The sequence below is a fragment of the Rattus rattus genome, chromosome 1 (assembly GCF_011064425.1).
Source record: "Rattus rattus isolate New Zealand chromosome 1, Rrattus_CSIRO_v1, whole genome shotgun sequence".
NCBI lineage: Eukaryota > Metazoa > Chordata > Mammalia > Rodentia > Muridae > Rattus > Rattus rattus.
The window spans coordinates 121,466,796-121,494,559 of record NC_046154.1 but is presented as its reverse complement, the minus strand read 5'-3'; the positions used below and the strand labels follow the sequence as shown (position 1 = coordinate 121,494,559).

The 27,764-nt window shown below is 38.1% G+C and overlaps 1 protein-coding gene across 2 annotated transcripts; it reads left to right on the top strand.

The window, feature by feature from the left end:
* Window positions 1-440: 440 nt before the first annotated feature.
* On the top strand, window positions 441-27,764 carry Pnisr (PNN interacting serine and arginine rich protein). 2 transcript variants are annotated; one of them, XM_032905235.1, is made up of 12 exons: window positions 441-563; window positions 7,505-7,605; window positions 9,921-10,109; window positions 11,624-11,847; window positions 13,344-13,515; window positions 14,600-14,790; window positions 16,836-16,973; window positions 20,958-21,057; window positions 21,721-21,774; window positions 22,883-23,053; window positions 24,851-25,937; window positions 26,171-27,764. In XM_032905235.1, exons 2-12 carry the CDS (start codon window positions 7,518-7,520, stop codon window positions 26,199-26,201), a joined length of 2,445 nt encoding a protein of 814 aa, XP_032761126.1. In that variant the 5' UTR covers window positions 441-563; window positions 7,505-7,517; the 3' UTR covers window positions 26,202-27,764. The 2 variants fall into 2 exon arrangements, with proteins under 2 accessions (XP_032761126.1, XP_032761120.1); XM_032905229.1 differs by lacking the exons at window positions 14,600-14,790; window positions 16,836-16,973; window positions 20,958-21,057; ... (2 more) ...; window positions 24,851-25,937; window positions 26,171-27,764 and having other exon boundaries at window positions 13,402-13,531.

The window sequence follows — 27,764 nt, the reverse complement described above, 5'->3', positions numbered from 1 at the left end:
CACCCTGCTTCTAGAACTCAGACTCTGAGACTCCAACCTGATGTCAGCTCGTTTGAAGTAGGTTTGGCACAGTAAGTTCCAAGTTGGCAGGGTTTGACCTGGGGGCCCCTCCGTAGTCTGAAAATGGCAAAGCGATTCAGCATCTTTCCCAAAACAGAAGTGTTCCTTTCTTAGAACACATTTGTTCTTAGAGGGTCTCCTTACTAAAGTTTATAACTTGAGCATACAAATAAAAATGTGTCGGTGCTGGATTTACAAATAAAAATGTTTCGGGTATGACGCAAGCTTCACATACAAGAGGGTCCAGCTACAGAGCTCAAGGTGGGTTGGGTTTGCCCTTAACAAAAATGGCGCGGACTCGTCAAATCGGTAAGATCACATGCTCATAAGCCTGGCTGAGAGTCAATATGACTTCAGACGAAAAGCGGATGTTATTATTATTCACTTCCGGGTGAGACCCATCGGGCGCCATCTTGTCTTGTTCATGAAGAAGTAGAAGCATCGAAAGGGTTGGAGAGAATTACAGGAACGGTGGCGACAGCGGTATTCCGGAATCGGAGCGGGTAAGCGATGAGCAGTTTACACAGGGGGACTTGCCGGAGTACTAAACTCCTCTTGGTTTGTGTGGCGAAGGTAGCGTGACTTAGGCTGCGTACGCTGCTTGGCGCGACCGCCAGAACCTCATTCCCGAAAAGCACCGGCGTCCGCCAGAGATAGTGAACGAGAGACCTGCTCTTGCCGAAAAAGAACTGTCTATGGTGAAGGAGAGAGCTCACGGCCCATTCTTCGAACTAAGAGTTTTCTTTGAGAAGGCAAGGGACTAATTGTTGGGCTCCTGACCGGCCGTTAAGCACTGCGCGTGCGCAGTGAAAACCCTTTAGGGGCAGAGAGCGCAGAGGGGCGGAGGAGGCGGGGGCCGGGACCTGGAACTTATTCTCTGCGACTCGCACTACGCAGCCGCAGCCGCTTTCAGCTGCGTCCTATTAAAGTATGATTTAGTTGCTTAGTTTTTGTGTTTTTACCCAGTGATGGATACTATGTGTAAAGCATCACAAAGGAAACAAGTAGTATCCTTTATTTCAGTTGTTTCCTTCTTTTGTGGATAATACTGTCATTTAAAAAAATGGGGAACTGAGCAAATTTTGACTGTGCTTGATTAAATTAGCAGTCTTTAATATTTCATTTACTCTTTCTCTTCTTGACCCTAGATAAAACAAAAATAATCTTGGATTTTTAATTTTTTTTTAAGTACATTGAGGCAAAAACCAAATCAGGAGAGTAAAGACTTGATTTGTGGGGTGGCTTTCTAAAGCATCAAGGTAGACGTAATAAATGACTTCTCGGATATTCTTGAGACGCGCTATTTAAAACATACGTAAACTTTATATTAAGGACTTTTTTTTTTTTTTTTTTTTTTTTGTTTAGGGGTTGAGACAGAGAATCCCACTATATGTCCTTGGCTAACCTGAACCCACAGATATCCTCCTGCTTTCACTCATGAATGTATTTATTCACTACCACACCAAGCGTTAGAACTTAATTTAATTGTAGAAAATTTAAACAGATAGTGTGTAACCATTCCTACCTGTTTATTTCCTCAGTAGCATATATGTGCCAGACACTGTTGTTGTTATTAATGGGACAATGTTGCTACATTATTAACATGATGGCTTACTCCTATTTCCTTAGTTTTTTTTTTTTTAATTTTTTTTCTAAAACGTTTTTTAAAAGATGATCATTTTTCTGTATTATCTTTGGAGGCCTGAAGAAAGTATCAGATCCCCAGGAACTGAAGTTACAGATGGTTTTGAGTTACCATGCAAGTGCTGGGAACTGAAGGCAGGTCCTCTACAGGCGCAGCCAGTGCTCTTAACTGCTGAGCCATCTATCTAGTCACTGTATTTTTTTTTTAAATGAAAAGTTATTATTTATGTCTATGTGCCAGTACTATATTTTGTTTTCCAGATTCTTCCACTTTTGACCATTGCTAAATCTTTCAGCTGTCTGTCTCCCACCAATTTTTGTTTGATTGGTCAGTGTTTTGTTTCTTTGTTACTTTGTTGCAGAGGCTGGCCTGAAACACTCAGCAGTTCTCCTGCTTTACCTTCCTTCTGTTGAGATTACAGACATGGGTTACTATAGAGCTTTGTTTAATTTCAGTTTGGGGGCAAGGAGCCCAGGCTAGCCACCAACTCAAGATCTTAACTGCCTTTGCTTCTGTACCTCTTTAGTACTAAGATTACGAACTACCAGGTACAAGGAGATTGAAAACATCACATTTCAGTTCTCATCGCAGTGTCACAAGTGAATTTTGTAAATGTTAGTGGGCATCATTTGAAGAAGTCATTTTGAAGTCAGTCGAAGGGTTTTCCTTTTAAGATTTTTACTTATTTGTGCGTGCCCATGTGCGCCTGGGTTGAGTGTATATACACATGGACATGAGTGTGAGGATATCTGGTCCCCTGGGTCTGGAGTTTCAGGAAGTATAAGTTGTTCGATGTGATGCTGGGATTGCCAGGTCTATGTCTGTTTGCAGTTGCAGTTCTTACAGAATAATTTATAGAAAAGGCTGACCGATGATAGTCCTAGTGTTAGTATCTGGAGTCACTGTAACAAACAGATTGCTACAAATAGGTGGCTTAAAACAACTGAAATGTACTCTTATAGTTCTGAAGGCAGAAAGTATGAAAGCAGAGTTTGACAGGTACTTTCCTTTCTGCGACTTTTGATGGCACACATCTTTCTGTTCTTTAGCTTGTAGAGTCTCTGGCATTGTAGCATAGGACATTCTCCATGTGGGTACTTACGTCTGTCCTCATCTAGGGATGCATTAGGTCTTTCTCAATCAGTATGACCTCATCCTAAATTGAATGTTGTTTTTACACAGACCCGGTCTCCAAGGAAGTACAGGTAATGTGGATTTAGGACTTCAGCCTGTCTTTGGGAAGATTACAAGTTAGTCCATAACTCTGGAGTTAGTTTTTCCCAGCACTATGGTACTATTGATGATCAAGTGCGATCCTTGGTTATTGGCTTTTCTATTCTTCCCAAATCCAAGTTGTTTTTCAAGGAAATCACACTTAACTTTATCCTATGAAGGAAAATTTTGTCAGCAGTCTTGTTGCATGAATCATCAAAATTAGACTTCTCCAAACTTGAAAAGTTGATGATCTCTGAAAATAAGTCTAAGAAGAGACTAAGTTGATTCAATCTTTTTTAAAGCCACATTTATTTATTTTGTGTTCGTATGTATCTGTGTGTGAACACATGTGCCATGACATGTTTGTGGAGGTCAGAGGACTACTTGTAGGAATTGGTTTTCCTCTATGACCATGTGGGTTCCAGGGATCACATTCATTCAGGTTACCAGGATGGGCGGGAAGGGCCTTTACCTACTGAGCCATTTCATTCCTGTCAGAATTATTTTCTCCTTGTATGGGGGTGGGGGGGGCATAAGATACTGGGGATCATAGATAGGCCTTGCATATACCGGGCAAGGTCTCTCCTACTTTTGTGTATTCCTAGGTCCTAAAAATCGAACTATCATGTTAAATGAATAGTAATATTAAAATGGACTTTCTGTGGCTAAAGTTGCATTTTTAGTGGGTAACATATATGCGTGATGAGTGAGTGAGTATAATGCCTACCCATTTAATATAGACAAAATACTGCGATGGAGCACTCGGTAATATCTCCTCTGTTCTCAAGAAAATTCTTGTTTGAACTCAAAGTATGAGCATTCAAAACATTCTACAGGAACTACTGCATATCACTGTTAACTTATGGAGATTTTCAGACAGTGTAATGATATAGTTAGTGTTATAATATAGTTAACATTTCCAAATTGTTACTCATCCAGTATATGACTACCATTTTTCATGGTGTAAGTCTGTTATTAAAGCTTAGTGGGTCTGTAGATAGAGTTCAGCAGTGTGACTGCCTTTGCTTATCGCAAGGGGGAAAAACGTGAATTAAAAAGATGTGTTTAGCCAGAATACAGCAAATACAGAGGCGAATGCCAGCAGCAAACCACTGAACTGAGAATAGGACCCCCGTTGAAGGAATCAGAGAAAGAAAAAGAGCTTGAAGGGGCTCGAGACCGCATATGTACAACAATACCAAGCAACCAGAGCTTCCAGGGACTAAGCCACTACCTAAAGACTATACATGGACTGACCTTGGACTCTGACCTCATAGGTAGCAATGAATATCCTAGTAAGAGCACCAGTGGAAGGGGAAGCCCTGGGTCCTGCTAAGACTGAACCCCCAGTGAACTAGACTGTTGGAGGGAGGGCGGCAATGGGGGGAGGGTGGGGAGGGGAACACCCATAAGGAAGGGGAGGGGGGAGGGGGATGTTTGCCCGGAAACCGGGAAAGGGAATAACACTCGAAATATATATAAGAAATACTCAAGTTAATTAAAAAAAAAAAAGAAAAAAAAAAGATGTGTTTATGGGGCTGTTCGTATTAATTAACAGTCTGAATACAGAATCAAACTTAACAATAAGCTCCAAAATACCTTCCAAGTAGGGTCAGGTGCTTTAGTTTCTTTTTTTTTTTTATTTTTCTTTAAACTAATAAAAAATAAGTTCTGACTGGGCTGTGGTGGCGCTTGCCTATAATCCCAGCACTCAGGAGGCAGAGGTACACAGATCTCCAAGTTCAAGACCAGCCTGGGCTACAGAGTGAGTTCCAAGACCCCTAGGACTATACAGAGAAATCCTGTCTTTAAAAACAAAACAAAAATACAGTCTTTCCTGTCTGTCAGTGGGTTATTTATTTATAGATACAACCAATTGCAGATCAGAAATACTTGGTAAAATGGATCTATAGTAAGCATACTTAGATTTTTGGTTTATCTAACGGAAATGCCATTTTATAGAAGGGATCTGAGCATTCTAAAGTTTTGGTTCCTTGGGGATACTAAATCATACTGAAGGGCATACTCTGCATGTTTTTTTGTTTGGTTGTGGGATAGGGTCTCAAAAGTAGAAAAAGTAGTAGAAAGTTGCTATGGACATACGACCTGATTGACCTTGAACTGGGAGGTTTGCCTTAGTGCTGGCTACCACTCACGGCTCCATAATGGGTGCTTTGATTCCTGTATGTCAGGAGTCATACATAGTTTTCTGTTTTAGAGGTTTTGAATTTGGTAAGTTCTTTTGTATAAAGAGTGAACATGAAGAAATAGAGAATAGAGTTTCTAAACTTTTGTCATCAAATCAGTTTCGCTCTTTTGTTAAGTAATTGGGAAAACCCTTTATAAGTATTGTGCTGGCCCAAAACTTATAAAATTATATGTTAAATATATATTTACTTAGTTCTGTTTTCCTAATCAAGTTTTTGCCTAAATTCTGTTCCTTTTGCTTATCTGGTTTTTTTTTTTTGTAGAATTTTAACAAAAATCAAAGTTTAGCTTTTATGACCAGTGAGTCATTTTCTTTGGATTAGATTTGAAATTTATTGTAACTCATGCTTGAAAATGAGCAAAGGTTAGGTGGTTTGTCTTGTGTTCAGGGGACTTTTGTGTGAGTTTTGCTTTCGATACAAGTTCCTATGGATTGTGCTTGTTGCTTCCCTCGAATCCTGTGAAAGTTCATACATTTCTAAAAGTGCACACACACTGAGAGGACCCAGAGAATACAGAAAGTATAAAGTGGAAGTTCCTGATAACTGTTTTCTGCTTTCTGAACTTAAGGAGTTTCGCAGTTTAGGAATCTTAGATACATGCTGGACTGTGAAACTCCAAGTGGTACTTTGTGTGTGTGCTGTAACTTTTTTTCACTGAGCTTATAAATCAATGCATGTCAGTGTACAAAGCTGTGCTTTACTCATTTTAGTTGCTCAGTAGAGGTCCATTTAATTTATTCTACTTACTACCTTTAGTTACATTTCATTAAAAATACATGTTTACAATTAGAAAATTTGCCAAGCTTTTTAGTTTTGCTGCAAGACTAGGTGCATCCTTTCCCGCTGAGGCCAGACAGGGCAGTCCATTTAGGGCCATGGGATATAGGCAGGCAGACAGAAAGCAGGGGGACAACCCCTGCTCCAGTTGTTGGGGGACCCATATGAAGACCAAACTGCTCATCTGCTACATACATGTGGGTGGCCTAGGCCCAGCCCATGCCCACTCTTTGGTGATTCAGTCTCTGGGAGCCCCCAAGAGTCCAGGTTAGTTGACTGTTGGTCTTCCTATGCAACCCTACCCTTTTCCAGTTCCTCAGTCCTTCTTCCAACTCTTCTGAAGACTCCTGGAGCTCCATCTGATGTTTCAGCCTTAGTCTATGCATATTTTTCCATTGGCTGCAGGGTGGGGCCTCTCAGTTGACTATTAGGCTAGGCTCCTGTCTGCAAGTATAACAGAGTATCATTAATAGTGTCAGGATTGGTTCCTGCCTGTGGGATGGGTCTTAGTTTAGGGCAGTTTAGTCACTGGTTGGCCATTCCTTCATTCTTTGTCCCTCACGGCTTGTAGGCAGGACACACTTTTGGTTGGTTGAAAGTTTTTTGTTTCTTTGTTTTTAATGAAATTTTAGACTCATTTACAGAAAAGTGAGTGGTATAAGGATTTACTATCCCATTATCCATAACTTAGATTTAACAGTTATCGGAGTGCCTTTTTTCATTCTATTTAAATGCTAAGAGACAGGTTTTCAAAGTGTTTCACTTTTAAGCTTTGTCTCATTACTATTTCTAATGTTGTTATTCCTCAACGTCTATAATTTTTAGTATTGGAAGTGCAGGGGATTTTTTTGGTTTTTTTTTTTTTTTTTTGCAGTTGTTTATTTAAACATCTGTGGTGAGACTGTTCCGTACTTACGGCAGTATGATACTTTTATAAATCATATCTATGTGGGTGATGTTGCCAGTGTTTGAATTGCTAATTTCTCATCAACTTTCCTTCTAAAGTTTTCTTAGAAGATGTTAGGTTATGTGTTTATTATTATATATTATTAACTGTAATTATAAGAACAAGTTTTCTTCTGCTACACCTATTTGTTACTCTTCTAAAGGAGTTTGGTTGGAGGCTGAATGATTTTATAATCTTTAAAATAATTGGATCTATCCAGGCAGTGGTGGCACACGTATAAACACATTATACAATTCTAGGTATGCCTTATTTTAGCATAGCTAATTAGAACTGTATTTTTTTTTTTTTTTGGTTTTAAATTTTTATTTGAGAATTAAATATTTCAATATCTTCCAAAATACTGTTTCCTAGATCACTAGAAAAGAAAGCAGATTCAGTAAGAAATTTAAGTCATTAAATGTTACACTACTGTATACATACAGAAGACTAAGTAATAATAAGAACTGTATTTTTAACTCTGACATGAGCATTAACTTAACCCTTTCTAGTCTTGCTTTTCAGTGTAAATCTAGTTGTCTCTGACAACATTGAACTTTCCTTGTTTAAAATATATCATCATGCAGTCTGTGATGTATAAGTTTTGAAAGTGTAAAAGGTCCCATCATTAACTGTGTTTAATTTGTCATAAAGAGGAACTTAAAGGATGTGGGATCAAGGAGGACAACCTTGGCAGCAATGGCCCTTGAACCAGCAACAGTGGATGCAGTCATTCCAGCACCAGCAAGATCCAAGTAAGGGAAACCCTGCATTTAAAAGCGGGTACAGGGTGGACATTTAGAGATGGGTAGGACTTACATGATAGCATTCATATTGGCTTACTGAACTTTACATCTTAAAACTGGTACTGTCTTAAATCTTAAAGAAAAAGCATGAAATGTACTTGAAGTATTAAATATTTCTGTTCTGGATTGTATTTATTACATGTTTGTGCATGTTCAACGTATGGAGAGGGAGAACGTGCACAGTTGTGTGTGGAGGCAGCGGTCACTATCAGATGTCTTCTTCAGTCACTCTCCACCTCTCTCATTGAACTTGGAGCTCACGATTGAATGAGACTGTCTGCTCAGCAAGCTTTAGGAATCTGCACCGCTGTGCTGTGCACTGCATTACCTAGCCTGTATGTAGGTTCTGGGGAACCAGACTTAGGGAGCTTCTCATTCCTAGGAACCAAGCTGTGACTGAGCTGTATGCTAATGCAGATTACGCTATGCCATTTTCAGATTTCTTTTTCCTAAGGACTGTTTCAAGAGTGTTGAGGTGATTGGTGTTGTAGGTCTTTAATCCCAGCACTTGGGAGGCAGAGGCAAGCGGATCTCTTGCATTTGAGACCAGCCTTGTCTATATAGTTCTAGGATAACCTGAACTACATAAGGCCAGTTTTGTTTCATCCTTGTGATTCTTTACATTGCTCTTTCCTTATGGAGAAACTTTTTTCTATTTTGAGGCAATCTTTTCTAATGTAGCCCAAGCTGGAATAAAGTATTCTATATAGTCTAAGGTAGCCTCAAACTCAGAATGCTCCTGCCTCCACTTCCTCGGTATTAGGTTAAATATGTGCACCATCGAACCTAGCCCATTTCTTTTTAAATAGCTACAAAGCACTTTAAGGTATGATTTTATTCTAATATAAACCAACAATGATAGTAAGACTTCTGGATAATTGATTGTTTATACCTTCCCAGACTTAAACAGTTAACATAATCGTGTGAATATAACATTAGTCACTTGTCCAATTATTTTCTTAGTAAAAGTGCTAGGCTTGCTGGATCACAGTTGGGACGTTTAAGATATATTTGACCTAGTTATAATTCCATCCATCCAGGCTACATCAGTTTTCTGTTTCATTAATGTGTGAGAATATTTATCACCTTGTTTGCTATACTGAAAGGTCTTAGAATTTTAGAATAGACTTGGAGAGAAAAACCTAAAAGATAGTAGAAACAAGACATTGTGCAGCTGTTGAAGAAGTCTTTCGTCCACAGCAGTGAGTGTAAAAGTACAGCTGTGAGAAGGCACAGGGATGGAAAGTTACACTGGTTTATCATGTGTAGGCTCAAAGGCAGCCTGGGAAGAACGGAATATTCTGAAGGAAGAAATGATGGTGTTCGGCTATTTTTACTCAGACTTTAAAAGGTGCATGTGTGTTTTTTCAAGAACTCCGCAACTAAGGTCATAGATTTTCTATGAGATAATAGTAGAATATGTTAAGAGTGGGCTATTTGCTTTGGTTTTTTTTTTTGTTTGTTTGTTTTATTTTGTTTTGTTTTTTGAGACAGGCTCTCTGTGTAGTTCTGGCTGTCCTGGAGCTTTCTGTGGAGACGAGGCTGGCCTTGACTTCACAGAGATTTTCCTGCCTCTTCCTCTGAAGTGCTGAGAGTAACAGTGTGTGCTAGTAGGCCAGGCTGAAAGTGTTCTTATAGAGTCCTTTTCTGAAACTAAATTTCTAAAGTGTATATTTTAGTCTGCATATGGATTGCTTTCTAAGCATATTTGTAAAAATAACTTTGTATAATAGTTAAATATCTATTTAACTAATGAGGGATACTTTACAAAGAGAATGGAGAGGAACAGAGACGAGAAAGGGAAGAGGGGGAGAAGAAGAAAGAAGAAAAGGAGCCAGGAAGATGGTTCAGGAGCTAAAACACTTGTCATGTAAGCAAGAGAACTGGAACCCGTGGTAAATGCTGGGTGTGTAATGGTCCAGCCTCAGAGGGCAGAGAGAGATCGATCACTAGAAAACTGGCTGTTGATATCAGCCTTACCTTGACTGATTGAGAGACCCTTCCTCAAAGAGTAGTGAAGACAGGATAAAGGAAGAGATAACAGCCATGCCTCCAATGCACATGTCCCATAAACACGTAGACATAGATAGATAGATAGATAGATAGATAGATAGATAGATAGATAGATAGATAGATAGATATAAGTGTGTATGATACTTGAAAAGAAGGCCAGTAACAGAGGAATTGAGATACCTGTTTTACATAGAGGTGCTATTCTTTTAGCTTCTACATTCCAAATACTAAATTCTGCTAATATACTTTAGGCCAGATTGACTGGGCTGCTTTGGCCCAAGCTTGGATTGCACAAAGAGAAGCCTCAGGACAGCAAAGCATCGTAGAACAACCACCAGGAATGATGCCAAATGGACAGGATATGTCTTCAATGGAGTCTGGTCCCAATAACCATGGAAATTTTCAAGGGGATTCAAATTTTAACAGAATGTGGCAACCAGGTTTGTTATTTATGTTTCCCAAAGTTTAGAATGTTTTACAGTAAATGAAGATTAGTAGTACATGGTTTAACTTGTGTATTTTTGTGGCTTCTTGAAATTAATGCTCCTTAAGAAATAGACAGTCTTGATTTGATCTTGACTTTTTTTGTCGTTAAATTATTTTGTACACAGTCTGCTAGTGTTGTGGCACTCAGTTTGATTTTTTTTCTTGGTTCTTCATTCCTAGGCTGACAGGGGCTGGGAACACTCTGGAAAACTCACTTGGCATCTAGGGAAAAGAGAGCACTCTGTCTCTCTGTTGCAACCTTTGGCCTTTTCAGAAGCAACACTGACAGAGTAAAACATGTCTAGCCTCTAATTAAAGAAAAGTTGTGCCACTGTCTGACAAGCAAGCTTGTCAGATACACTCTGCTCCTCTCACCCTCCACCTTCCCTCCTCCCCAAGACCCCTTTTGCAGATAGTGGTGACTTTCCTAAGTTCTCCTCTGTTCGCTTTATTTATTTTTTAAACTTCACAGTATGATTTAGATTCTTTAATGTTTACTCATTTTTCCACAATTGTGTTAATATTCTTAATAATCCCATCACACTATTTATAGAGATTGCACATTTGAATATGTCACTGCAGAAGTCATAGCTTCTGTTTGCTATTTTTATTATTTCTATTATTACTGGTGAGAATGGAAAACATAGGGTATATTTTCAATATTACTTTTAAAAGCGTAACAAATGTTCTCATCTTTGATAATGTGAAGTGGCTTATTTTTGTCTTTTAGAAGGCTGAATTTTCCCACTTTTGGAAAATATTTTTGTTTTGGAGTTAAAGTTTGCTCACCGGCATCAGTGGTCCTCTTCTCACTCCTGCCACCCTTAGCTTCCCTTCAGTGCTTTCTCTGTGACATGAAGGAACTTAATTAACCTTTGTGTGTCTCAGAATCCCTTTTGGAAATTGGCAGATAATACCAGATTTCTCCCTACCTCACAGGGTTGTTGTGAGGATAAATGTGTTTATGGAAAAAGAAATAATATAAAATTTAACGTATTCTTTTTTATGTTGTTACTATTGAACAGTAATAGTAGTTCATCCAAGAGTTGGTTTGTAATTTGTTAAAAACACTTTTTGGAGCTGAGTGTGGTCTCAACGCCTGTAAGCCTGGTACTGGGGAGACAGACAGAAGGGGCTTGTGTTTGAGGCCACTTAGCTATGCAGAAAGTTGCAGCTTAGTTTGGTCTGCATAGCAAGATTCTTGTCTCAAAATATCAAACAAAATAATAACTTTAGGCATTTTGTTTAGAATGTGAGTTAGAACAGAGTTAACATTTGAATTATGAATGAGATAGTTTTTAATTCATTGCTTATTTTAAGATAATACAAAAGAAATTTGACCAAAACGTTATAAATTGCTTTTTAAAATCTGTGTCATTACTTTTTGTAGCTTTCTTGAGATCTTAAAAATTGTATTGACTTTGTTATAATCCCATGTTGAATGTCTTTATGCCTAAATCCTGAATAGAATGGGGAATGCATCAGCAGCCCCCACACCCCCCTCCAGATCAGCCATGGATGCCACCAACACCAGGCCCAATGGACATTGTTCCTCCTTCTGAAGACAGCAACAGTCAGGACAGTGGGGAATTTGCCCCTGACAACAGGCATATATTTAACCAGAACAATCACAACTTTGGTGGACCACCTGATAATTTTGCAGTGGGGCCGGTGAACCAGTTTGACTATCAGGTGAAAGATATTTTGTTACTTTACTATCATAGACGTGCACATAACCCATTCCTTGAAAGTGCCTTGTCAAGAAGTCTTAAGATGTGTGTCGTTTTCAGGGTTGTACAGATAAGCACAGGAAATTCATCAGCATTAATTAAATCATTAGAGTTTTAGTTGGTTAGGACATTGGTACCAACAGACATTAGGAAAAAGTTTGGATAAGGTGGGAAATGTGAATAATTATATGATGCCTTGTTTTCTAGTTTCAACATGATATATCTAAATGTTAAAGAATAGAAAAATATATGATAGTTGAATACATTATATGTCAGTAATAGACCATAAGTAAGACAAAGCACAGTGGCTATAGTTTGTCTTAACTGCTGTTACACATTCTATGTAAAGTTATTACTGTTTTATTTTTTAAGTGTTTTTTCCCCATTTTTATACAACATATTAGTGGAATTGTTCATGGCTTCCTTTGTGACATTCATTCCTAGGGACATAGAACTCTATGGAGAATAGTTAACTGTATGGGCTTTATTGTCTTTAAGACCCTGCTTTGCTAGAGTCTACCCTTAAATTACACTAGATGTCACTAACTGCAGTTGCTGCTTTATGTGGTGAGCTGTCATAATTTAAAATCTTTAAAACTGCAGATTTAAACCCTAATCACAAGCTGAATTTGATATGTGCACCTTGAGATGGTAGTCCTCTCATTAATGCATTAGATTCTTGGGTACTGACTTGGGATTCACATGTGACAGTTTTTCTGTTATGAAGGGATGTAGAGAAAGGAGCCCCCTCCTTACCTTTGTTTGGCCTGGTGAAAGCTGTGTGAACAAGGCAGAGAACCTGTTGGCAGCTTTCTCCTAAAAGGCCTCTGAAAGTGTAGATTTTCAAAAGAAAATAGTTAATTCAGTGTCATTTTTGACTTGTAAGTAACTAAATCCCGCACTACTTTAGCACTACTTTACTGAATTCACTAGAAATGGGAAGTTGAAGCTGACAACAAGTTGTCGTGTAGTTTTTAGTTAAATAAAAATTGGCTATGTGTGGTGATACATGCTGTCACCCCAGCACCCATGAGGCTTTTGAGTTTATCAGCCTTGGGCACATAACAAGTTCAAAGCTAGCCTGGGCTCCATAATGAGAGCTTTTCTTAGAAAGAGAAAAAAAGAAGAGACTTTCTGATATCTTGGTGGTGTTAGGACTTAAGAATGAAAAGGTTCATATATAACGTTATGTGTATGTGCCTTCCCATAGTTCTTAAATAATCTGTCGGCTGGGTTATAGAATCCTGTTTATATTTGTATAGACAGGAAATCTTTAGCTTTCCTAAGAGAAGCAAGCCTGGGTTCTTGGGGCTCCAGAAGCACTGTTGAGTGTTAGAACCGTGGAATTCTCGGATTTGCTACACACATGGATTTCTACTGTCCCAGTTCATAGCACGTGTGTGTCCCAGAAGGTATATGTACTAAGTTGAAGAAAATTAAAACACAATACTCTTTCAGCATGGGGCTGCTTTTGGTCCACCACAAGGTGGATTTCATCCTCCTTATTGGCAACCAGGACCTCCAGGACCACCAGCACCCACACAGAACCGAAGAGAGCGGCCACCATCCTTCCGGGACCGACAGCGCTCACCTATTGCACTTCCAGTGAAGCAGGAACCTCCACAGATTGGTAGCTATTTACATCTGTTCATGAACCACATTGGCATGATGACTTTATCACTGTAAAAACCATAGTTTGGTTTCCTAAGTTATTAAAGCACCTCTTTGGTTTCGTAGAAATAATGGTATTTTAAAACCCTATTATTATTATAGTTATAATTCTTAAAAAAGAAATCTCGATCTAAAAATGTAAAAGGTATTGAATAGTTTTTCAGATTTCTTGCCTTAAACAGTAATTTATGATAAAATGTAGATTTTTGCTGACCCAACATCTTCAGTGTCCTTTGCCAGTCTTAGCTATGAGATAAACTGATGCCAAATTGGTTTCCTTTAATTATTTGCTTCCCATGTTTACCCCCCCAAAAAAATCCAAAAAAAACCTGAAACATTAAAATAATATTAAAGCTAGTAATGACAAGTTATATATTTATTCTGTATTATATCTGGAAAGTTTCAAATCATTTACCATTTTAATAATTTGGAAAATATACCTTTTTTTTTCCCTTTTTTTTTTTTGAGTGGGGACCAACCCAGGGCCCCTTGCGCTAGCTAGACAAGCGCTTTACCGCTAGCTAAATCAACCCCAAAATAATGCCTTTTAACATCTTAGGAAGATTCTAACTTACTGCTATGTAAATTTAGCTGAATGAGTTCTTAGTATGAAAACACACTGCCCACTTTTGACTGTTTTTCATATTTTAGGAAGCAGCTTAGGATAAGAATTTGGGCCTGCATTAGTTTATGTCATGGTTTGCTGACTTTTAACCCTGAGCAAGCACATGGGTTTATCTCTTTGACCATCAGTTTCCTCACGTACAGAAAGGCTGAGGAATAGTCGTGATCCCAGGGCTTTTGTATACATTAAATGAGATGACAGTTTAATGTACTTTCGTGCATGCCCTGGCAAATTGTAAACATTAGAATGTGCTCCCTCATGCTCTTTAAAGTAATAGCTTTTAAAGCATAGCATTAAAAGATTTTTAATTTTACTCATAGCATTTATAGACATTCAAAAACTTTATCTGCTTTATTTGCTTATTATTTCTTTTTACTTAAATTGACATGGAGTTTTGTTTTCCCTGTTTGTGAAACAGATGCAGTAAAACGCAGGACTCTTCCAGCCTGGATTCGAGAAGGCCTTGAGAAGATGGAACGTGAAAAGCAGAAGAAATTAGAGAAAGAGAGAATGGAACAGCAGCGTTCACAGTTGTCAAAAAAAGAAAAGAAGGCCACCGAAGATGCTGAAGGAGGAGATGGTCCTCGTTTACCCCAAAGAAGTAAATTTGTAAGTAGAGCCTGACATGAAACTGATAATTTTGTCTGTGTGAAGAGTAGCCTAAGCCTACAGAAAAGTCCTCATGTTTTTGAGAGGTCGTGGGGTAAGTCAGTTGGGGCTTGCGGTGGTTCTGTGTGTGTCCCACTGAGATGGGGTAGTTACTGTCCCGGGTGCCTGGACTACTTCCTCAGGCTGCTGTTGACTCACCGTCCTCAGATTCCCAAGTATAGAGATTCTCTGTACATGCCTATGCCTAGCGGGGTTTCTGTCTTCGTGTATGTTATTGAGGGTAAATGAAAAAAATAGGGGAGGGGTGTGGCAGTAAGTTTAAAAAAGCCTGTTCTGTAAGGATATTTTGTATAATTCTGGTTAGTTTTCATGGTAATGTACAGCTCTCTATTTTTTCATTACGGTACAGCCAACTTCCTACTAGTAGATCTTATTAAACAAAAGTGCTAAGTAGCGTAGAGATGATACCCTTCTATAGATATTTAATGTTTATACCTTACTGAGGCTTCAGTAGTTTTCATTCTTTTTGACATGAATATTGAAAGTTTTGGCTTTAAGTCTTAAATATTTATTTCTTAGTTCCTGACATGAATGAATGGTTTAGGAATTTTTCTGTTCTACGGTGGCTTAGACATTATTTTTCTCCTGGCTTCCTTTTCTTTTTTTTTTTTTTTCTCCGAGCTGGGACCGAACCCAGGGCCTTGTGCTTGCTAGGCAAGCGCTCTACCAAGAGAGCTAAATCTCAACCCCTGGCTTCCTAAACATGTTAGCTTGTGTTACATATATCTGTCCTCTGGTTCTAGAAGTATTCTGTCCATGGGAGTATTTAGATAGTCATCTGCTTTTTAACTTAGTACAGTACAGTTGCTAGGAGTAAACATACGATATTTCTTTGATTAAAAAGAGGGCTAGGTTTCTTGGTACTAAAATCATACAAAGACAATTTGTGTACTCAGAAAGAAGTACTTTAGGGAGGTTGGTGTGATGGCTTAGTGGTTATGATGGCTTAGTGACTGCCTTTCCAAGAAACCTGAGTTAGATTGCTAGCACCCACATGGAAGCTCAACCGTCTGTAACGCCAACCCTAGGAGCGCCAATGCCTTCTGGCCTCTGCACGCACATGATTCACAAAACAGAAACAACCATACACACAGGATAAAAATGAAGGCTAAAAAAATTGTAATAAAAGAAGAGAAAGAAAACTTAGGTTTTCCTTAGGTATAGCAAGCTGAGATCTTTGATCTGGCCAGAGCTTTATTGTCATGTTAAATAAATTGATAATTAGTGGATAAAAATTAAACTCTGGTCTATTTACTCAAAGTTTTATTAGCCGTTTGTTTAAGAAAGCTATTTATTGAATCATGTCTGTATATTATGCTTTCCTTGGTATTTACAAAATAAGTCAAAATTCATAATGGAGAAAAAAATTGAATTGAAAATGTGACTGCTTTTCATAAACCTTTATGTAATCGTAGTTTTTCTCCTCAGGTTACACTTTAAATTCCTAAGGGAAATAGTACAAATTCAGAGCTGAGTGTGGTGGCAGATGCTGTATATGCTCCACATTCCCAGGGGATGAGGCTGGGGCATGAGGCTGAAACCGATTTCTCAAGAGAGAAAGAAAAAGGAAAGAACATTGAAATGATGGTCTGAAATATATATAACAATAACAGAAATTAAGATAAAGAGGTTGATGATATAAATCAACAATAGACTACATGCTTAACATCTTTTCTCTCTCTGTCTCTCTCTGTCTCTCTGTCTCTCTCTCTCTCTCTCTCTCTCTCTCTCTCTCTCTCTCTCTCTCGTATTCTTGTATCCCTGGCTGCTCTGAACCCCACTTTGTAGACCACCTGCCTGTGCCTCCCAAGTGCTGGGACTAGGCGTGCACACCTCCGAAGAGTCATGCTTAGTATCCTATAGCCACAACAGAAGAGCAGAACCTGAGACCGACACTAAACTAGACTTAGAAAGCAGCTGCCCTTGCATATCAGCTTCCTCAACTTCACATTTAACTAACTCTGTGCTCCCTTCTGATGCAACAGGATAGTGATGACGAGGATGAAGATGCTGAGAACCTAGAGGCTGTCAGCAGTGGGAAAGTCACCAGAAGTCCATCTCCAGCTCCCCAGGAGGAGCACAGTGAGCCAGAGATGACGGAAGAGGAGAAGGAGTATCAGATGGTAAGGCCTGCTGTGTGGAGGTTTATTCAGATACGGATGTGCTGGGTAAAGCATGTGTACAGAGTACAATGTTATTTCCCAGGACTTTCCCACGCCCAATAAAACCAATCTTTGTAATACACAAAGTACAGAACCACAGTCTGTAAAGCAGTTATTTATTATATATAAGTACACTGCAGCTGTTTTCAGACACACGGTATCAGATCTCATTACAGATGGTTGTGAGCCACCATGTGGTTGCTGGGAATTGAACTCAGAACCTCTGGAAGAGTAGTCGAGTACCACTGAGCCATCTCTCCAGCCCTCTTTTTTTTTTTTTTTTTTTTTTTTTTAATAATAATTTTTTAGAGTCTTTTAAGAAATCACATACTTTTTTCCTTCCCTTTCTCCTAATTCTTCCCTGCATACTTCCTTTGCTCTCAAATTCATGGCCTGTTTTTTGTTTTGTTTGGTTTGGTTTTTTTAAGACAGGGGTTTAACCCTGGCTGTCATGGAACTCACTCTGGAGACCACTGGCCTCAGACTCCAGAGAGATCCTCCTGCCTCTGCCTCCCTAGTGCTGGGATTAAAGGTGTGCACCATCGCTGCCCCAACTGGCCTTTTTTTTCTTAATTGCTATTATATGCACACATATGTGCACACATACATATATTCCTAAGTATATAAATACAATCTGCTTAGTCTTAATGATCTCAAGGCTGACCACTTTGATATTGGATAACCAAATCAAACATAATGACTCAAAGGATCTACACTGGATCTTACCTGAAAGTCTCCTCTCTAAAGACTAGCTTTCATGATACCAAAAAGCCGTGCAAGCTTCCAAGGGAAGAAGCAACCAATGGTTTTACCTACCTATGATACCTGTGCACCACAACAGTGACATGACACAGAAGTCCTAATGATGCAGAAATGGTATATATATGTGCTGTGGTGGTAACCAATTCTTTAATTGGACTTAGGGACTCTTAACAAGAGAGAAGCATACGTGGTACTGGAGACCTAGCCAGCTACCTGGGGCTAGTGAAATCATGGTTCTTACAGGAGAGCCTACAACTGCCACTTTACTAAACCAGCATGACCCCTAACAACACTCCAAGTATCCTAATAGCCACAGACTAGTGTAATTCTCAGCCCTAATCAAAGACACCTCTTTGCAACAGATAGAGACCATGAAAGAAAACCAAAACTTACCAAATAACAGAGAACAAGAGATTATGTGGTGCCGTTACAACTGAGATCTGCAACACAATCCCTGCACCTGTAGCTCAGGAATCGTTGGACGGGGCCAGAATGGTTGTAAGAGCCAGAGGAACAGGAGATTTGCTAAAATCGTATCTCTCAGAAATGTCAGAGAGGGCTGGAGAGATGGCTCAGCGGTTAAGAGCACCAACTGCTCTTCCAGAGGTCCTGAGTTCAATTCCCAGCAACCACATGGTGGCTCACAACCATCTGTAATACGATCTGATGCCCTCTTCTGGTGTATCTGAAGACAGTTACAGTGTACTTATATATAATAAATGAATAAATCTTTTTTTTTAAAAAAAGAAATGTCAGAGAGGCCATATCCATGAAGTTTCACCAACATGGCTGCCTGAACAAGACCTGAACAAGGAAAAATAGACTCAAAACATGGATATGGGAAAGCTCAGAGGGTCTCAACTTTAGACAAAGAACTATATGCAACTAAGAAATGTTGAGAACAGGAGAAATGAACGCCTCACCCCCATTAGTTATCCAATGTAACAGTAATATCCCTGAGTAGTACTTAACCGGGCCTTCAAACACCTCTGGATAAAGTCATGGAAACCTGATAACCTGAGCTCAGTTCTTAGAAGACTGATTCCAAAAATGTCCTCTGACCTTTGCACATGAGCCCACACACATAAAATAGCAATAAAGAGTTACTAAAATGTTTTGGTAAATATGAGGCTTGAGAACATTAATTCATCTTTTCCCCAAGTTTTTAAAGATTTATTTATTTTAATTCTATGAGTACACTGTAGCTGTCTTCAGACACACCAGAAGAGGGATGGTTGTGAGCCACCACATGGTTACTGGGAAATGAACTCAGGACCTCTGGAAAAAGTCAGTGTTCTTAACCACTGAGCATCTTTCTAGCATTTTTTAATGGAAATGTTGTAAATGATTTAAAGAATATATGATTTAGGAGGCAATAGGGAATTGTCTTGGTTGCTTTTCTATTGCTATCATAAGGTGATATCATATGATCAGGATGACTTAGAGGAAAAAGAGTTTTGGGGGACTTGGAGTTTTAGAGGATTAGAGTCTATTATGGTGGGAAACATGACAGGCATGGAGCAGTAGCTGATCCCTCAAATCTCGGTTCGTAAGCACAAGGCAGAAATAGTTAGCTGGGAGTAGTATGGGGTTTTTGAAACCTCTAAAGTAGAAGCACTCCATCCATGACAGACGTGCAACAAGGTCATACCTTCTAATACTTTCCAGACAGTTCTACCAACTGAGAGCAAGCATTCAAATATGTGAGCCTGGGGGGCCATTCTCATTCAAACTGCCACAGGGATTGAGCAGCCTTTTTTTTTTTAATTGTGAGAATTCTTAAAGCCTTATCAATGAAGTTCATATCACCTTGTGAGATTGTCATTTTCCCATAGTCTCCAGAACATAATTCAGTTTACGCTCATTTCTGTAAATAAAGGATCATGGGCACGGAAAGTCTAAGGGACTAAAAGTCTACATTTGAAATAGTTGTTGATACTCAAACCATAGCCAGTCTATCTCTTACTGAAATCTCTTGTGTTTCTATTTTATTATACATTGAAATATTGTCAGAATTTAGAGTATATTAGTTGAGAATTACCAAAAGAGTACCATTGTCCTTTGTTTTTTGTTTTGTTTTTCTTATTTTCCCCTCACAGAATTTTATTTTAACTTTGAAAAGTGACTTAATAGACTAGTATTGTAATGCTTACCAATACTGTTAAATGAAAGGCTACATTCAGCTTAAAACTATGTTCTGTCTGTGTCTGTGCCGCACATGTTTGTGTGTTTTCACGTGTGTGGGAGTGGTACGTGTGTATGCAGATGTCCATGCATGCATGTGTAGAGGCCAGAGGTTTACATCAGGTATTTCCAATGTTCTTTACCTGTTATGTAGTTAGTGACTTTTCAGACAAGGTTTCTCACTGAACCTAGCACCAACTGGTTAGACTTGTTGGCCAGCTAGTCTGCAGGCCTGCCTGTCTCTTCCTCCTCAGCTGGGATTACAGATGCAGGCCACCATGCCTAGCTTCCTGTGGAAGCTGGGGATCCAAGTTCAAGCCCTGTGCTTCTACAGTAAGTAAGCTACCCACTTAGCCGTCTGACCAACCACAGAAATTTTTCTTTTTTTCCTCTTTTTTTTTTAAAAACTAGTCAGATCACACAATTGTTGGGATCTTATTAGCTAACCTATTGTAGCCAACTGCTGGTGGCAGAGGCCGCCATTTCCAGCCACCCAAGTTCTTACATGGTTGTAGTGTGCTTCCCTTTCCAAAACCTGCGAAAAGCCCTCTTTCCCCGAAAATTTTCTCAATGCAAGTTTTTACTTTTTGCTTCTAGCAAAAGAATTCAAGGTTTCTCCAGATAAGTTTATAGCTTTTTTTTCTTTTCATCTCAGCTTTTGTTCTGAGATCACAGGTACTCAACTCTTCTTTGATACCTTTGGATTTAAAATGTTTTGTTTGTTTGTTTGTTTGTTTGTTTTTTGGTTCTTTTTTTCGGAGCTGGGGACCGAACCCAGGGCCTTGCGCTTCCTAGGCAAGCGCTCTACCACTGAGCTAAATCCCCAACCCCTGTTTTTTAAGTTTTAATGTTTTTTGGTTATTTTTCAAGATACTTCCTTTAGTGGCCGGTTTAATCTTAAAATATTTTAATTAAAAAGAGCTTTATATTTTAATTATTTTGAAAATAATCAAATGTATTAAAATTAAATTGAAAAATATATAAAATATTCTTCCTTAGATGCTATTGACAAAAATGCTTCTAACTGAAATTCTTCTGGATGTCACAGATGAAGAAATTTATTACGTAGCTAAAGATGCACATCGGAAAGCAACGAAAGGTACATTTCGTGGGTGTTCTTGGTTTTATTTTTGTAGGGGAATTTTTATTTCATTGGTTACTTTGGACTTTTTTTTTTTGTCCTCTGGATTTTTATCACATATTTAAATATTTTCTCCTTGCATGTGTTAACTCTCTGGGAAGATTCAGCTTGTAGATATCATATAGGAACCGTAGAAATACTTTGTTTTCTCTGACCTACCTAAGCACAGATAGCATTCATTCTGTGTAGTACTCTAAAACATGGTGTGGAAAATTCCTCATGTTCAATTTAATTCATTTGAGGCTTTTTTCTTTTATAAAATAGATGTCTTGGTATTTAAATGTGACTTCTGTACATTTTAGATGAATTATGAATTACAACATGCCTTCAGAGTTTTCAATTTTCTCAGTTATAATTCTTATGAAACAGTGACAACCACCTTCCCATATGTTTTTAGTAACACTTTTCCCTCATCATAAACCAATTTCAGCTCACATCAGAATTGTAATTTCAAAGCCAGACATGCTACTGGTTTTAAAATGAATGTTATGTTTTTAATGTTTCTTCTCTCCCCAAAAAGCAGCGATAGTAGTAGATTTAACAATACCGTAGACTCTCATGACTATGAAATCGTGGCTATTTGTGTTAACATGTTGTTCCTGTTGTTGATGTGACACAAAGCTCCTGCAAAACAGCTGGCACAGTCCAGTGCACTGGCCTCCCTCACCGGCCTCGGTAAGTGTCTCAGTGTGCACGCGACAGGGCTAAAGGGGGACCGCTGACTTGACTTGTTCTGTTGGGAATGCACTGTTCCTACGTACTTTATGAAACTTAGAAGTCAGGCTCACTTCAGTCTCAAAGCTTTATCTAGTTCTCTGAGTAAACATTCATGGTAGACTGATGATAAATGGGATAGTTAATGTTCATTTGGGTAAGTTGAATGGAGGATCTCCTCGTTAATTGTTCTAGTGTGTATGTAATATATAATGTGTAATGATATGTTATATATTATATACACATAGTTCGTACTTAATAGATAATGGTTTACCCTAGTTTAGGTAGTTTCTAAACACGCTCTTAAAATTATGACATACATACATAGGAATTGACCCAGACAATAATGAATTTGATGATATACATGAATTGTGTAGGAGCAAATCAAGTTTCAACGTAGAGGAAATGGGTTTATCTTACAACAGTAGTGTTGTGTTCATAGTTTGCTATTTGCATGCTATTAAGACTAAAGCTTGAGTTTGCCTTTTCCACATCTTCATGTTAATTTGTGTGAGGAACAAGAGAAATGGGTAGAATAAAATGCCCATGTAATTTTGGTATTATACTTTTGAGATCACTTCGGGGTATTATACTTTTGAGATCACATCATTTTTATACCAGTGAGAATTATATTATTCTAAGTTACTAGAGAAAATTTGTTTAGCATCCTTCCTGAATTTAGGAAACTTTGAACAATAAAATAATTAACTTGAGGAATATTTTCAGAATCATCCTCAATTTATTACAGTAATTGGATTGGCTTAACTGTAGTAACACTTCATTTTTGCCATGTTAAATGCTTTTGTTGGTTAGTATGGACAGTAAAAGCCATTATTATGATTCCTTGGTGGTGAGAAATATGTGAAGTAGTCCAAGGAGTAAGATATTAATATCGCCATTGTCTGAGGATTCTGAAAACTTAAACTTTAAGGTTATGTCTCTCCCCACCCTGAATAAGCACATTCTACCAGGAAAAGGCAATGAAAAACAAAATTTCTTCTCGGTCTTAAAAAGTTTTTAGTGACTCGTGTAATGTTTGCATATGATGGATTGAGTTTTATGCACACAGGTGGACTGGGTGGTTATGGATCAGGAGACAGTGAAGATGAGAGGAGTGACAGAGGTTCTGAGTCATCTGATACTGATGATGAAGAATTACGGCACCGAATCCGGCAAAAACAAGAAGCTTTTTGGAGAAAAGAGAAAGAGCAGCAGCTATTACAAGATAAACAGATGGAAGGTGAGCTTAGATTTCTGTGGCTTTTGTCTAGTTTCACATGTGCTTTTGTGAGTGGGTTATGCATGTTAGCTTTTTACTTCAGATCACCAGTAATAAATGAGTGTATAAAAGGCTTCCTGTTGGAGTCATTTATCCATGAGCAAGAACAAGTTCACATTTATACTTACTGTTCACTGGTCCTCTGCTTCTATACCTGTGTCTCTCCTTGTGTATCTGTCCCTAACAAAGAGATTTTGCTCTGTATCAATTGAACAGCACAGAAAGCATCCCATGGGAGAAAGAATGGAAAACTGTACAGAAATCTTTAACAGAGTTTAAGTCTAACTGATCTCACTGACCCAGATAACAAATGTCATCCTTTGTCAACCAGTGTTCATGAATGGTCGCTTCCAAACTGTATGGGCAGTTTTAGGAAGTTGCTTTTAACTTTTGTATTTGCTGCTTTTCAGCAAAGGATATACACACACATGTCCAGGTCAGGGGAAAAGAAGAGTAATAGTTTAAGATTACAGCTTTACGATAGCTTAAAGTAGATTCCATGAGAAATCCAAGGCAAGTAAAAGTGAGTGTTACATTTTCCTTTTATAATCAGGGTAAACAAATCATCTGGGTGCACAGCAAGATAGCAAGCAGTCTTCTTTCTGTGCTAAGTGACCTCAAGGCGTATTACTAACCTTGGCTGTGAGGTCCAGCAAAAGTTGCAGTCTCTTAGAATGTAAGAGATTGTTTCATAATATTGTATCACCACAGTTATAGTTTGAAACTAAAATAGAAATATTGTAGCATAGAACTGGAGGCTACATTGTAAGTATGTGGTACAGCTGAGATCACATTGTATTTTTCCTCTCTTTTTACTTTGTCCCCATGATCATAAACCTGGGTATTTAGATATATTTAATTCATGTTAAAATCATTGCAATGAAAATATACATTTGAAAAAAAGCAGAATAGACTTTTGTAATAATGGGATATATTTACAATTACTGAAAAACAAAACCCTAGATATTTAGGGAAAATAGAAGATTAGACATAGAAACACTGTATAAGTACAGTTTTTATTGAGTATTTGTGATAGTACAAGGAATAATGAGAGAGTTTTAGGGTTAATTTGGACAGCTCTTAGGAAATGACTTGACTTTGTTAAAAATTTTTCTAAAAATCACTGCTAGTCTTTTGTTGTAGTTACTGTTGGGGTTTTGGGCCTTGTTAATTTGGTTTTTGTTTGTTTGTTTGTTTGTTTTCTCTCTCGCTCTCTTTTGAGATGACAATCTCTTCGTAGTCCTGGCTGTCCTGGAGGTTACTCTGTAGACCTGGCTGGCCACTCACAGAGACCTCCTGCCATTGCCTCCCAAGTTCTGGGATTAAAGCCACTATTCCTCACCACTATTATCTCTTTCTTACTAGTACTGGACAAGACGGAAGTCTTTTCTTCTGTCATATGGACCCCTGTGTTTTGATACTTTTATTGTCTGGTCTAGAATGGTAGCTGGTTAACTACATGTGGCTGTGGAGTACTTGAAATGTATTCAGTTGATATGTTGACTTAGGAAGACAATGTTAGACTTGGAAGATTTGCTGTGAAAAAAAAGTTTCAGTTCTTTTTGATGCAGTGTTTGAAATATTAATACTTTTGATATATTAGGTAAATGAAATGTGGGAATCGACTACTTCTTTATTTTTAATTACTTACAAGGTTTGCACCCTAATTCTAGTAAAGATGAGACTGTTGCCATAATTTGATAGTATGGGAATTTTTCATTTCTTATTTAGCCTTTCTGTGTCTTTTTTCTGTTTCAGAAGAAAAGCAACAAACAGAAAGGGTTACAAAAGAGATGAATGAATTTATTCACAGAGAGCAAAATAGTTTATCACTTCTAGAAGCAAGTGAAGCAGACGGTGATGCGGTTAATGAAAAGAAAAGAACTCCAAATGAAGCTCCGTCAGTTTTAGAGCCCAAAAGAGAGCACAAAGGGAAAGAGAAGGAGCGGAGGAGTAGGTCAGGCAGCAGCAGTAGCGGCAGCTCCAGTAGCAACAGCAGGAGCAGCAGCAGTAGCAGCTCCGTGTCCAGTTCTTCCTACAGCTCCAGCTCAGGCAGCAGCTGCACGTCCTCTCGCTCCTCCTCTCCTAAAAGGAAAAAGAGACACAGTAGGAGCAGGTCTCCCACAGTGAAAGCTAGACGGAGCAGGAGCAGGAGCTACTCTCGCAGAATTAAAATAGACAGCAGCAGGACTAGGGTGAAGCTGAGAGATAGGAGGAGATCTAATAGAAGTAGCATTGAAAGAGAAAGACGAAGAAACCGGAGCCCTTCCCGAGACAGACGTAGAAGCAGAAGTCGCTCAAGGGATAGACGAACCAATCGTTCCACTCGCAGTAGAAGTCGAGATAGGCGTAAAATTGAGGATCCACGTGGAAATCTTAGTGGGAACAGTCATAAGCATAAAGGTGAGGCTAAAGAACAAGACAGGAAAAAGGAGAGGAGTCGAAGTGTAGATAAGGACAGGAGAAAGAAAGACAAGGAAAGGGACCGTGAACAGGATAAAAGAAAAGAAAAACAGAAAAGGGAAGAAAAAGATTTTAAATTCAGTAGTCAGGATGATCGGTTAAAACGGAAGCGAGAAAGTGAGAGAACTTTCTGTAGGAGTGGTTCTATATCTGTTAAAGTCATAAGACACGACTCTAGACAGGATAGTAAGAAAAATGCAACCAAAGATAGTAAAAAGCATTCAGGTTCTGATTCTAGTGGAAGGAGCAGTTCTGAATCCCCCGGAAGTAGCAAAGAAAAGAAGGCTAAGAAGCCTAAACATAGTCGGTCGCGCTCCATGGAGAAATCTCAAAGGTCTGGTAAGAAGGCAAGCCGCAAACACAAGTCTAAGTCCCGATCAAGGTAGTATACTTTTTAAAGTATTTTGTCTGATTTTTTTTTAAGTTTTTTTGAATTTATTCAAAGTTGAAAGTGTCCTTTCTCTCTCTCTCTTTTATAAACTCAGTTTGGTATTTGTTAAATATTTTAAAATAATGTTAGAAAACCTGTATAAAAGTATTTATTTATATTGCAGATTTTAAGTATAAATACATTTTTATTTTTAAATTTTGTCTTTTCCCTTTTTTTCTTTACAGATCAACAACCCCTCCCCGTCGTAAGCGCTGAGGAATGACGTGGCAAGAATGCCATGATGCCATTTTTAAAAATTCCATGAGTTTAAGGGCTTGTCTCATTATAGAGGCACATTGTGGCTGTGTAGGTGAACCCAGATTTTTTTTTTTCTAATTGTGTAAATAGGTGTCTTTTTCCAAATGCTGCTCCAAGTTACTTAATAGGATTTCTTTGTATTACATTTTTTTCAAGAAATAGTACTTAATAAGACTATAAATATGCCATTCTCTTTCAGCTGTAATGTTCTCAAAATTATTCTTGAATGTACTGTGATGTCAATAAAGCTCTTTAGTTCATTTTTGTTAAACTCTTGCACCTTAATTTTATGATTTTAATCTAAGGAACGTACTTTTATAAAAAGGCAGCTGAAGTTTTGTATAACAGGTTTTAAAAGTTAACTCCCATCTTCCCCAAAGAAAATGGTTTTAACAACAGTTTGTCAAAGTTTGTAAATTGTGCCCATGGACTTTTGTCAAATTCCAATTTTAACAGTGTGGGAAAGGGCCAGAAAATGACCTTACTTTTCTTTGAAGTCATCTGATCAGCTTTCTAAACTTTTTTTGGGGGTGGAGGGGGTGTTCAAGTAATATATATTCTCTGTATAAGATGTGATTCACTCCTGTAAAATGAAATTGCTGGAAACAATCAGGCCATTACACCAGTAGAGTTATTTGTAATGACTATTTGACACTAATAGTCTGAAACTATATAGTCACTCCTATTTTACTTGCATAACACCTTGGGGGTACCCATTAACAAATAGGACTTAGGATTCAATATATTTTATATTTTAAAAATATAACATGACCTCAGCTTAATGGAGGAATACTGTATTATGCAGGATTGTGTCAATTACATAACATTAAAATGGTCTGATTTTCTCAGTTTCCCAAAACCACAGCTAGTGAATGGTCCAGAATGAGTCATGGCTTAATGAATAGTAGGCATTTTGCCAAGTGTCCAGCTGCTCCAGGGTCTGAATTTTTTAAGATGATACACTCAAACAGTGATAGCTGAATCTCTGGAAACAACACTTTTCAAATTTTCTCTTAAAAAAGAGAAGTGCAAGTGCAGAACACAGAAGACAAAGTATTATGCTTTCTTACCAGCAATAGTTCATTTAAAATAATGCCAGGCTTTTGCCAAGATCAGTGTTTCCTCAAAATGAAGACAGAAATAGATTTGTTTGTGCATTCTTGTACCTCGACATAGCATCTTAATTTTGAGCAGTTATGCATTTATCTAAAGGAAATAAATCTGTGAATAAATGCATGTTTACCAAAATGGCTGTTTACAGTGCATTTAGTTACAATATTTATAAAGTTGCCATTTCAGAGAATAAGTAGTTTGGAGTTCTATACAGTTTAGTCATCAGTAACATCTGGAGACAAATGTGCAATATTTTTTATGTAGGTGAGCTAACACAGTGTATTTAATTGAAGAATTCTGATTAATTTGTAATAGATAAGTTGTATAAAATTTTCATACCTTAAAGTGTTTTAGATCAATCTTCAAGGTGAAGTATTATTTTCAAAATAAAATTCTACTGAAAAATTC